The sequence below is a fragment of the Vigna unguiculata genome, chromosome 9, assembly GCF_004118075.2.
Source record: "Vigna unguiculata cultivar IT97K-499-35 chromosome 9, ASM411807v1, whole genome shotgun sequence".
Taxonomy (NCBI): Eukaryota; Viridiplantae; Streptophyta; class Magnoliopsida; order Fabales; family Fabaceae; genus Vigna; species Vigna unguiculata.
Window position 1 is genome coordinate 38,500,856 of NC_040287.1, and position 13,274 is coordinate 38,514,129.

Sequence of the window (13,274 nt, forward strand, 5' to 3'; positions counted from 1 at the left end):
TTATCTCTTCATTATTCCATCACAAGCAAGTTACTTTATTTCATTTCACCAACAAATGAAAACATTATATTACAATTTGTTTAAAAAATCCTTTTATACTTGGAGCTCACTCGCTTAATTATTTTAATTGTATTTTATCAATTGAGTGCTTCGGTTATTTACTAAGAAAAATATGATCAATACATGTTATTAAAGTAAAAAAAAATCAATTAATTTAGTATAACTTTTTAATCGAAAAAAAGCAAGAAATCTTGCAAAGTTTTAAAAATAAAAGTCATTATTTATTTTCCAAAATTCTCAGCGTTAGATTTGACTTACAACTTTTAACGCTATAATTTGGCTGTTCACACTAGGCATAGCCGTGTTTGTTTTGGTTGTTTTCCACATGTGCAAATTAGATCCTTATTTTACACTTTATTAACGATTAAAGCGATTTTGAAAAACATATCACACATTCACATTAGGTTTTTTCCAAACAGCTATTTGTTTTGTAATGCTTTTTCACATTTTGAAAAATTAAAGTTTTAATCATATAAGTTTCTCCGTATAAATAAAAAGATGTAATCAGATACCTTCTCTTAAAGTTAAAATTATTTTATACATTTATTAAGTATTGCATCTACTTTGTGGATAATAATTGAAGCTAATGGTCGTTGCTCCTTGTTTTTATTTTTATTTTGCATTTTCTTTCTTAACATGAAACTAAATGGAGCCTTATTTTCTTAGGAAGTTAAAATATTTTAGCTTCTTCAAAAAATTAATTTTAGTTTGTGAATAAATTAATTTTAGATTATAGAAAAAATATTTTCTTTTATATTTCTTCCATAAATGTTTGCAAAAAAAATCATCAAAAGAAAACCTAAATGAAGAATTCTTCAAATAACTAAAATAAAGATGCATGAATTTTTACGATTTTTCAGTTAGCTTCTAATATTTTTTATAAATTGAAAAGTTTATTTAACTAAATTAGACCTGTTAGAGAAAAAAACACATGTTAGTTATTTTAGTAATATTTTTCAAGATTTTATTTATGTTTCTAAGGTTTTTTTCTTCTCATTATTTCTTTTTAGGATTAAATTTTTTTTATTCTTTAAACTATGCAAAATTAGAATTTTTAAACTTTGATACATTTTGATTGTAAACTTAAAAAATAAATAAATATAGTCATTTTAACTCGATATCAAAATTTATCATTTTTTATATATATATATTAAACGATGTTTTAGGTTGGTATTTGAACTCAAATTTGTCAAACAGTATAAACAATTCAAACATCAACATGATATATTTTTTAACATATAAAAAAAATTTCACATAATTGAATTATAAGGACTAAATTTATTTATTTTTAAAATTTAAGGATTAAACTATTAAAATTCGAGACATAGACAAATTATAATTGTACATACAAGTTTAGAAAATAAACATATATAATTTATTTTTTTTCATATTCTACACTTGTTAATTTTACTGTTACTTTCAAATCAATAAACTAATTTTTATCTTTTCACTTAAATAAATAACACACACACATATGGTAAACATACCAATATTTTAAAATAAATTTCTCTTTTTTTATAATATATTCTACTCCTATGAAATTTTATTAGTCGGTTTGAGTTGATCTTAAAAAAAATGTATATTTTTAATATTGACATACTATATCAAATTCAGTATACCTTTATAAAAACTAAATGATAACATTATTTCAACATCAATTAATCTCAATTTGAATTTTGACATGCCATATCGAATTAATATAATGTCTTGGTTCAAATATTTAGTTTCATAGCTTTCTCCGAATTTTCATATGAAAAACACAGTAGAATAGATATCGCCGAACTAACATACATCGTTTATACCTTATTCATCTGTCAGTTATACAATTCAGGCATTTCACTGCTATCTTATAATAACTAGAACGTTTAGTACATTTTTCAAGTTTTATTTTAACCTAAAAAGCTTTGCAATACAGCAAAACTGTGTTGATACAATGATTATTTATCTTTGATAGAAGAAAAGTATCAAACGAATTCTTAATAATAGTGTCTAATGTTAGTTGTTATATTAATTTTTTAAACTATCATTATTAATTGAGTGTGTCAATATTAAAGTTGACTGCAAAGAAATCAAAGAATAAGTGGCTAATTCAACTAATCCATATGGATACAATTAAAGTTGACGCATATTTCTGATATGTTCACGCTTTTAGGTGAGGAAAGGGATTCCAATGACTAGCATGGATTTGTTAACTTTATAGAATATTTTACTACTGTTCCTTGGACCAAACTTAGATCTTTTCATTGATGCTATATCACACTTTACTTAAGTATTTCACAACCCACAATAAATAATAAACCTAGTCACCACGAATTCCCCCAGCAAAAGTATATTAAAACTAACATCGACCCATTGCGTGCTGATAATTGTTTTAATTAAATTTATACAACAATAAATCATAATCTTAGATTAATCTAACATCACATTAACAATGCATAATTTGCTTTAAAACCATAAAACAAATTATTCTCTTAAAGTTTTATCAATAATACTAACAAGTACGTAGTTGATTCGAAAATGAGCTGCAAGATAAGATCAGGGTCACGACTGAGACCCCAAACGCCCACTAACATAACGCTGGCATAGCTTCTCCATGACATGATCACAGCAATAAATGTGTTTTCTATTAAAAAAGTAGAGACGAAAAATAAAAAGACAAGAAAAATAACTTTATCTTTGATGAGTTCCAGCTTTTCATTATTTTAAGTTCACAAAAAAATGTGGTGCAAGGCTCGTATTGGCGTGTGAAGATAAACTGGTACAAGTTGAAATACATCAGGGGGAGCTACTGCACTGAGTAATATATATTAAGTCACCTATTAGGAACGGCAAATGCTGAACCACCGGGATAAGAAACAGTGGGCTCTTGGTCAAAAGCCGAACGGCAATATATATTAGCACTTCGCATATATTTCTAAATACCTGATATAGTTTCCATTGAAGGGGTATCTTCAGTTGCTGTCATGTCCAATTTCAGAGCATGCTTTGCGACACGGTTTGTCTGTTTTCTCAGTCTAACATTATCCATCAACAAGTCTGCTATGATCTTACCCACTTCATCATCACAGATTATACCATCTTTGGTGCCATTGGCTTTATCTACACTCGAAGCCGCACTTCCATATTCCTTATCTAAATTTTCTACCTGGACAAATTTAAACAAGTTCAGTAATTGCAGAGTTTGCTGGAAATAACTGTTTATAAATGCGTTGCATTAAAAGTAGTCACAAAAAATTCAACTCTAACTGACTAGAACATAGAGAGAAATGTATGACTTACCTCTGATAATAGGGTGTCCATTTGGTCATCGGATGTCGTTAACTGATTAAAAGCATCACTCAATGACGATGAATTCATGACTGTTCTATCTTCACATTCGTAAGGAAGACTGACATTGCACTCCTGAAGCTGGTTGAAAAGAAACCTGCATTTCTCCAGCAGTTTTCTCCGTGCAGCTTCTGCCTGTTCCCTCCTCTCTCTTTCCTGAAGTAGTTGTTTCTAAATACACAAGAATTTAAGGCATAGCGTCATCATATATGTCATACGTTAGGGATATGAAGTCCATATATCAAACAAGGAATATTATGATCTGCTCATTACATTAATTTAAATTCCCACTTAAGAGAAACAGGCATTACAGAACATCATGGAGAAGTAAAGAATAACAAATAAATGCATAGCATAACAAATACGTAAGAAAGGAGTCTCTAGTGCAATACCTAAAAACGCAAGAACAGTCAAATGAAGAATGTGTTTTTCACACCCCCTGCCCTTCCCAAATAGAAAAGCAGAGTATATACATATACATAATATACAAATTCAGAGACATACCAATTCAAAGTAAGACAAGTAAATTGACAAAGTTATTTTTCCGAGGAAAAGCATGAACTGTTGAGGGAAAACCTCCTGCAGAATATGATATATGCAGACTTGTAACCTACCTCAGTTTCACTGTTTTCTTTTATCGACTCACTAAGCTCCTTCTTCAACTTTGTTTGGGAATTACGAAGAGATTTGACCTCTTTAACCAGAACTTTAACATCTGCCTTGGATTTTGCTTCTAGCTCTCCATACTGTTTTGACAAAACTTCTAGATGCTCTTTAGCAGTTTCTAAATTCTGTAATAGCACATCATTCTGCAGAACAATTGATTCCTTTGTCGAATTCTGGTAAGAATTCCCCCCCTGGATATTATGTCATGAGCCATTGTTGAAATCAACGAGGTGTACAAATAAGTTAAATATATGTAAATTAAATGCAAAAACTTCCTACCGTTTCTGATTTTAGTTTCATCTCCATTTCCATTGATTTTCGTCTAAGTTCCTCCATATCCCACTGCATTTGGGTAAACCTTTCTCTCTCAATTAGAATAGCCTGCTGTAAGTTCTCCTTGTTTTTCTGTTTGGTAGTTTCAAGTTCTACTTCCAAATCCTTGACCTGAACAGATCCAATGTAAAGATTCAGCTTATATGCTTGTCACAGAATCATAAAATCCTTATATATCCATGATTTCTAGATATATTTATCTTCAACTTGACTTGTCTCTCATTAATCTCATACAATTAAACTAAAAAAAAATACACACACAACTTGAATACCTTAGTTGCAAGAAAATCCTTTGCAGTTATTTCTTGATTTAATCTAACAATAAGGTCCTCCATATCAGTTTTTGCAGTGCCTAGCCTTCGTTGCATAGTTGAAAGAATCCTGTTCAATTTATTGCGTTGATCTAGTGGAAAGACTAATTGAGTATCACCAGTAGATTTCAACTTTGTGTGGCCCATAATATCCGTGTCTCTTGAAACCGAAGCAGATCCAGGAAGGTCATGAGAGCCCTCACCAGAGGAATTTGGAATCCCAAAATTAGAGATGTCACTACCCCGTAATGAACTTCCTTCACTTCCAAAACTCTCATTTGAAAGCTTACGCACATGACCAACAACCTTGGCATGCCCAGGCTCAGAGAAAAGCTCCATGGTATTATTACCTAAAAGTGAAGAATCGTATAAATTTCCATTATTTTTGTCCTTCTGTGTAACATAGTTCACATGTCTGGCATTTGCTTTATGCCTAGGAAGGCCTTCCAATTGCTCTAGAATAGTCTGACCCATAAATAAACCTTCGTCAATATTTGATATGCCATATTTCACAAGCTTTTCTATTGGATTTGTCATATCTTCATCTAATGTTAGATCATCCGTACCAACATCAGAATTATCATCCCGTCCAACTCTTGGTGTTCCAAGGTCAGATGGCTCATATGCGGTATCACTACCATAATCAGAGGCAACCGATGAACTGCCAGCAAGTAACGATAAGCTTGACTGGAGAGGTGATTGCACAGAATAAACTGTGTTATTGGAATCAGGATCTGTTTCAGAATTTTGCTGGCTTGTATCTTGGAATGCTGAGAAGTGATTAAATGAGGTTTAAAGTATCAAAATTTAGGAAAGCTATCAATCTGTAAAATAGACCATACTAACATGTATGAGGCAACTAAATCAAAGCTGCAAAAACAATCACATACAAAATCTAGCAGCTGCTTCTAGTTCGAGAAATGATGCCACTGCAGCGCATCTTGATACATCAATGTCGGACAATAGTTTCGTGATCCACTCTTCCAAAGAGCACCTTCTCTGTAGCAAAAGAATGTATTAATTTACAGTCACTGATTTAAGTCTTGCATTCACAATTTTCCATACTGCACAAGTAGCTCAATCTAATCGTGGAATGGAATTTGTAATTGGAGATTGTAAAATTAGACGGAGCAACCTGCCCAGTTGTCTAAACTAGTGTAGATAACAGCTATTGGAACATATAAACAACCTTGTTTAAGATTCAGTTAGTTAATATCAAGAAACCTGCTACATGTATTTCAAGAAAATTTATACTAATCTATAAGCTCTTTAGCTCCAAAAAAATAAAGACAATATGGATGCAATTTTCATCTACATTTTTTATGCCCCAAAATTGATTACCCTTATCCAATCGAAAGAATTGTTCAACAAGCAAATAAAATACATTCCGGTCTGTTCAGATATAAATTGGCTCTGTAAAAGTTCTTCAGTATTTATTTAAAACTCAAAATGAAGAAATTTGAACTGAAAATTGTGCTGAAAACTTAAGTAGTTGCAGTCACAGACAAAAATGGCGTTTTTTTCTTGTTGTTAGGTCAAAGATAAAAGATAACAATTAATTAGATAGAGAAAAGATTTGCAACCTCTTCTAACAAAGCTCGGCTTTTCAAACGCAAGAGTCCCTTGGGCGGAGCTGGAGGGATATTTTTCCTGGGAAACTCCTTTTTAAGCTACAAAGACAGCATATGGCAAAAGTCTAGAAATCAGTGTATCCTAAACAAAGCACAGACATCAAAAATATTTATCTATCATACACAAACAAGACCAAACACAGGCTTATCTCATGTTTTTGTGAGACCACCATTGTTGTCCATTAATTGCAAGGCATTCTATTTTCAAAACTTTCCATCCATGACTGTGTTTTCACGTGAAATGTTAATGTTCAATTTCGTTTGATCTTGTAAAGTTTCAAATTTTGGAAATTTGACATATGTTTTATGATGGCAAAATTTCTTGTTTGAAACGCCCATATACTACACCTTGTACCGTTTTTTCTTGGGATAGAAAATACTTATAGAATCATGATACTCATTAACTTCCAATTTGCACTGCAATAATGTCTAATATGAAAATTAGAAAGAAAGCCATTTGCAGATTTGATAAAGGATGTTTCAAATTTACGTAAAAGAGCTACACTGTTTATTAAAACAAAATTAGGGCCATTCATCTTCTATGAATTAAGAAGGCAACACAAATGGATAAAAGTGACCCCAATCAAACAGGTTTAAATATTCCGTCTTAAAGATCTTGCTTGTCCCTCACTACATTCACATTATAATAAATTCAATGGATGTATGGAGTATTAAACACAGAAATGGGTACCAATCAATATGTGTGTAGAGGTAATAATGCTTAAATAAAAACTCTAGTCAGAATCGGGAATGAAGTACAAATACATGAAAAGAACAAAAAGAGCAGCAGTTATAAAAGAGTACACTTACATCAGCAAACAACTTTAAAAAATCATTGAACCTTCTTAATACTCCATGGAGCCTTGTAATCCCTTCTGGTGACTGTACACCAACTTGAACCCTGTAGAACTGTCCCTCAATGATGTTAGAAATGAACATTCACAAGGAAGCCATTGTTACTCCACAAACTATAAATGAATGGAATGTGGAAATACACTTTATTTAATCTTTTCTTTTCAAATTCGTTATAGTGTCATGTATACTATATTATAAAGGAAACTCCCACAATGGTCAAACATTATAATTAGGTTTTAAAATCTTTAATTATTATTTACTCCTTCAACACTCTTTTGTTTCTTTCACTGCATATCTGGAAAGATGGAAAGCTCCTCATGCTTGCAAATTTTCTCACTGTACTTTAAAACACACTAATTTAAACAAAACTTCTAAACTAAGTATATGATAACTTCCACTTGCTTTTGACTGCGTATATTACCTCTGCTCTTAACAAATCCAAACTAGAAAAGCTGTACAAAATTAGTCCTAAATCTGGCCATGAATGAAAATTTGTATCTCAATAAACTTTACCACTACAGGATCTGAATTCCTTGATTTTGGAACAAAGGACCAAGAAGGTATCGTGACACAATAACTCCATCCAGTACGATGATTGTGTGGCCATACTGTATCTTGCCCATTCTGTACAATAGGACTTCAGAATTAGAAGGAAGTCAAATAAAAAAAATATAATAAAATTAACTGCAAAAAGAAAACCATTCTAGAGATAAAAGTCACAGAAAATATGAGCTATTAAATAATAGCTCAAAATGGAAATGGGAGGAACATTAGCTTTCAATACCATATTTTTAACATTCTTGAAATTACATAATTGTATTAGCAAATTAAGATTGAAGAGATTTGGAAAAATCTCTAACAAATAAATCGAGATAAAGAGTTATCAACCTCTTTAGACTTTTAAAAACAATTGGTATATATATACTTGTGAGAAGAACAAGAAACTATTAGCTTGATGTTCTATGCACACCTCTAATCCACTTAGAAGAATGATGTAAACAAATTTGAAGAAATTTTTGCCTTTGATAATGCTAGCAAACTATGTGAACCATTATTATAAATGGAATAGTTTTGAACAAAACTGCCAATGTTATACTTTATTGTAAAACTAATTGAAATTAAGTGAAATTGTTCAATAAGTATACAAACTGCATCCCAATACTTGAGGTAGGCGCTGAAAGACTTTCAAACATCATAGATGCTTGCCAACTAGGAGATACATGAAGGAAACTATGTAAACAGGAGAAATCCCCTCCAAAAACCAAAAAGAAATGGAAATTGGCAATAGATTTTCATACTCTATTAGATTTCATTTCAAAACCGATTGACATTTAGTGAAATTGCAAAGTAGGTATATAGATGATATAGGTGGAACATATGAAAGAAACAAAAAGGAGAAAGAAACAGAAAGACGGAGAAAGAGGAGATAATAAAAACAGAATAGGGATGTTTTAGGTAAAGAGGAGAGAATAGAGGTCAAAGAATATGCGTACTGCTTTTCTGTTGTTAACATTCAATCCAGATTCAGCTGTCTAGAATACAACAAGCCACCTTATTTATGGGTAGCTAAGAAACACCTATGAGCTAGCAATAGCTGACTAACTAGCTAGCTATAAACTAACAATAGCTGACTAAATAGCCAACTAACATCCTTGTCTTATTTCAATTTACATATCAATACCCCACCCCCAAAAGAAGATCCTCCTCCTCAAGGGTCTTGCATTTCAAATGTAAGGACTTGTTGAAACTTCATATAAGAAACCTAGTTAGCCTCTTTGTCAGGAAAATCACGCCACTGCACCAAGATTTCATATTGTTAAAGTTTTTTATACATCCCTTATGCATTTGTTGAGAATCCCTTTAGGAAACATAGTACATGGTATAGCTGAACAGTCAATGGGAGGATGTATTTGCTTAATAGAGGGTTATGGGTACAACTTTTCAGAATCTTATAGGTCCATACCTAGTAGCAAGTTTTTGAAGCATCTTGTTGCTGCAGAAGCTTTAAGAACACCCACTGTCCAATCTGTAAATCCTTATAAAGCCTTCTCGAATCTGTTTTTTGCTTAATCACATTACAACAATATGTAGGTGATGTTTAAGAACTCCTCTTACTGATTCTCTTACTGCAAATATTCTGTCAAGTGCATCCACCACAAAATTACTTATGCAATGGTTCTTTCATGTATTCTGTCAATCTGATTCATGAAATACTAAGGAAGTGTTGCATGTGAAAGGAAAACAGGATGAGCATACTTTCTCATACAATCCATAATAACCCAAATGGTATCCATGCCACTGAATTTGGAAAGGCCCTCGATAAAATTCATTATAATACTCTACCAAATCTGACTATCAATAGGATGAGGCAGAAAAAGTCCAAGGGCAGTAAATATCTCATATATACATTGTACACATGTATCATAGTGTTCAATAAAATACTAGACCTCTTCAACCATCTTTTTCCACAAAAGAGGAATTTCTAGCATTGATATGTTGCTTGCACTCCTAAATCACCCCTTGGGAGCAGGAATTTAAGCCTAATTCAATCTTACAAAACCAGCTTGTAAGGTGAGGTTTACCCCACTTATATACCGTACAATAGTCCTACCTCTGGTCGATGTAAGACTTCCAACACACACCCTCATGCCAAGACATATACATCTCTAATATGGGACTAGGCATTGTTGGGTGGTCCAATAGCGCGTAGCAAAATAGATCCAACAAACAACACATAAGCTCTAACTTGGCTCTGATACCATGTTAAGAAGTGGACTTTAAGCCTAACTCAACCTTACAAAACCGGCTTGTAAGGTGAGGTTTGCACCCACTTATATATTACAAATTGGCCTTATCCCTAGTCAACATGAGATTTCCAACACCATTATGAGAAATGTTGCCAATTACCTTTGGAACTCCAATACTCAACAACAAACATCACACCTAGTCTAGAATGTTCCTATTAAACCTCTCAGTTAGGCCTATTCTCCTTACAGAAATTGTTGAACAATTCCAAACAAAATTCAAGACAATTATCTGTTATGAACTACTTCACCGTCATGTTTTGGTTCCCTATTAGAAGATTGATACTGTGGGGCCAGTGCTTCACCAAAAAATGCCAAAGGTTTCCCCTGTTGCAAAAGTACGGCGTCATAACCATCTTCACAAGCATCAGTTCTCACTACAAAATCCTTTGAAAAATACTGGGACTGTTAAAACCGGTGCTGAAACTAGCACATTTTTCACTATTTAAAAGACTTGTGATGCTGACTTTGACTAATTAAACCCTTTTTTTCTTGAGTGAACTAGTCAATGATTGGGCCAGAGCTCCTTAATTCTTGATGAAGTGCCCATAAGACAACCAAAGGAAAGCTCCCTGCTGCTTCATATTTATGTATGATTCAGTCTTCTAAGAGTAGTCAGCACAAATCTTTCCTTCACTAATGATATGCCCTAAATACTTCACCTTGGTGGCTGCAAATGTGCACTTCTCTTCACCAAAAAAAAATCTCTCAAGATTTGCATCACCATGTCATACATGCAAATCCTTAAATCAAAGGTTAAATTTTCATCATGCAAATTTTCCTTTCAAAATGCTTCCGCATTGCATACGCCTTCAATCTTCCTCCCTCTAGCTTCCTCCACTGCAAATAGTTCGGCCCCATTCTCCTTCCATCCCAACCTCTTGTCTAAATCATATTCCATGAAATAACAATTGTTATCAATGAGGATTTTCAGTGTTTTCCATATAATTTGCGCTTGTATTCTCATTAAGGTAGTCAAACTCAAGATTATGGTTGAGATAGTGAAAGACTCACAAGATCATAAATCGTTGGATCATAAAATGGATACTAGATTCTACTTTACATAAATATAACACATATAACCATGCAAATAACATGAAAAAATAAAATAGATTAGTCACATAGTTGAACTTTAAAAACACTCAATCAAACTTAAGTTCACCATAACCATAAGAAAGAATGTCAATCAAGTCATAACTATGAAAAACAGAGGACCAACAAGAAGATGTATTGTCAAGGTGGTGGTTTCCACACCTAATTTCAGGACAAAGGAAGATTTAGTACTTAGAGTAGAAGACGTTTCAGATTTTGGGTATAACACATCATTCATGCATGATTCATTGAGAAGACAACTATGTCGTTCAAGTTTTAATGATTTTTGGACACTGGATTTTAAAATAACTTGTGTTGGGTGTTTGGCTTTTATGTTTTAACATTCCAGAAGTCCCAAAAAGAGAAAAAATATCAATTTTAACCATGAAATAATTGATTCAGCTGTCTAGAATACAATAACCTCCCTTGTTTATAGGCAGCTACCAAACAGCTATGAACTATCTATGGCTGACTAACTAAGGAACATCCTTGCTTTTTTTTTATTTATTTACACACCAATAAACTGCACCACATTAACAGAGACAATCTGTGTGGGATTTTGCATGGAAGGAAACTGTGGAAGTCGTAGAGAGCACGTCCACCAAAGCACACAAGCAACTTAATTCTAGGCTTCAAAAACATGTTGTATTTTACCTTAAAACTAATTGACATTAAATAAAATTGCACAATAGGTATGTAAACTGCATCCAAGTAATTGAACACACCAGGCTGGACTTTCCATGGAAGGAAACTACAAAAACTATGGAAACATTGGAGATCTCCTCCACAGACCATAGAAACAAAGAAAATGAGTTATAGGCTTTGATGTCATGTTAGATTTCTTCTTATAACCGATTAGCATTAGTGAATTTCCACAATAGACATATAAATTGAATCTCAGGAAATAAGACATGCATATAAGACTTTCCACTGGCCCAAGTGAATTTGAGACAATTTTCCTCCCTTTTATGCGAAGTTATAGTATGGCCTAGGACGGTAATATATACCGTATAATCCTGTCAATGTCCATTTGACATTTGACATACAGCTGCTATTTTTTCAATTTAAGAAAAAGAGTTTATTATCTCAGCCAAGCTTCACATGGAGATTGGTAAGCACCATTGGCACATGGTAAACAGAAAAATGGCACACCCTACTGGCTGAATAAAATTCACACTTACTATGCTTGCAAATACAGTCATCAAGATCACACGCATAAATCAAATCTCGACAATAGAGACCTAGGGAGCAACAATTAACTCTTTGATCGTCGATGATAACAGTGAGAAAAGTATTAACAAGGAGGTTGATTGATGAAAACAGAACTCCTTCATTCGATCGCGGATAAAACTAAAAATAAATTAGAAGAATAAGACAACTAACCCATTTACGAGGCGCGGGACTCCAATCCATGCCGAGAGGCAGCGGCGAAGTTCCATCGTGTCTGTGCTTTGGAGGACTTCGTCTCTGCATCTTATCCGACGTCGACAAAAGTCAAAAATTGGTTCTCTGTTTCTACAATTTGAAGATCATAATATGATATTCCGAGTTCAACGATGAGAGAATCGGAATTTTGATGCAAAGTGAAAGTAAGGGAATCACTGAGAGCTAGGGTTCGGACGATCGGATCGGACAAAATGGAATTCCTTCCGTCGTGGGTACGGTGGAGGTGGCGCACGTTAAGAGTAAAAGCGGCAACGTGGCTAAGAAAAGCCGCGAGCGCAGTGCGTGTGTTTTATGAATTGTGTACACGTGTTTAGTCCAATGGAGATAGTCTAGTGCTTTTGCTTTGGGGCACAAATGGCGACAAAAATTAAGAGCCTATTTCATCTCTACATCAACTTTTCTTTTTGCAGTTTTATCACCTGAGTTATATTTTAGAATTAATAACTATATTTCTAAATCTGTTATAGATAATATAAAAATACATTTTTGATTGCATAATTTATCATAAATCTCTAAATCTTTAAAATTAAAAATATATTTTAGATTTATAAATTATATAATTTAAAACATGTTTTTAAATTGCTTACCTTTAAAATATGTTTTAAATTAGATAAATTATGCAGGAAGGAAATTACAGTAAAAAAAAAAAAAAAAAACACCACACCTAACTGTCTTCTTCCATCACCCAGAAGAAAACCAAACCGAAATGGGCTGGGCTTGAATTAAGTATGCATGACAACAGTTTTCTT

At 32.9% G+C, this 13,274-nt stretch overlaps 1 protein-coding gene across 1 annotated transcript; it reads right to left on the reverse strand.

Moving 5' to 3' along the window:
• Positions 1 to 2,659: 2,659 nt before the first annotated feature.
• LOC114162384 (PX domain-containing protein EREL1-like) lies at positions 2,660 to 12,885 on the reverse strand. The gene is made up of 10 exons (XM_028046253.1): positions 12,463 to 12,885; positions 7,697 to 7,807; positions 7,139 to 7,237; positions 6,281 to 6,367; positions 5,588 to 5,696; positions 4,659 to 5,467; positions 4,333 to 4,497; positions 4,002 to 4,244; positions 3,340 to 3,558; positions 2,660 to 3,205 (listed from the first exon to the last, which is right to left on the reverse strand). Exons 1-10 carry the CDS (start codon positions 12,550 to 12,552, stop codon positions 2,975 to 2,977), a joined length of 2,163 nt encoding a protein of 720 aa, XP_027902054.1. The 5' UTR covers positions 12,553 to 12,885; the 3' UTR covers positions 2,660 to 2,974.
• Positions 12,886 to 13,274: the final 389 nt, after the last annotated feature.

Coding starts and splice junctions, on each gene's coding strand:
- LOC114162384 (XM_028046253.1), bottom strand. CDS start 12,552: ATGCAGAGACGAAGTCCTCCAAAGCACAGACACGATGGAACTTCGCCG. Junction 7,238..7,696: donor GGAATTCAGATCCTGTAGTG/GTAAAGTTTATT, acceptor ATTGAGGGACAG/TTCTACAGGGTTCAAGTTGG. Junction 5,697..6,280: donor GCCGAGCTTTGTTAGAAGAG/GTTGCAAATCTT, acceptor CTTTTGCTACAG/AGAAGGTGCTCTTTGGAAGA.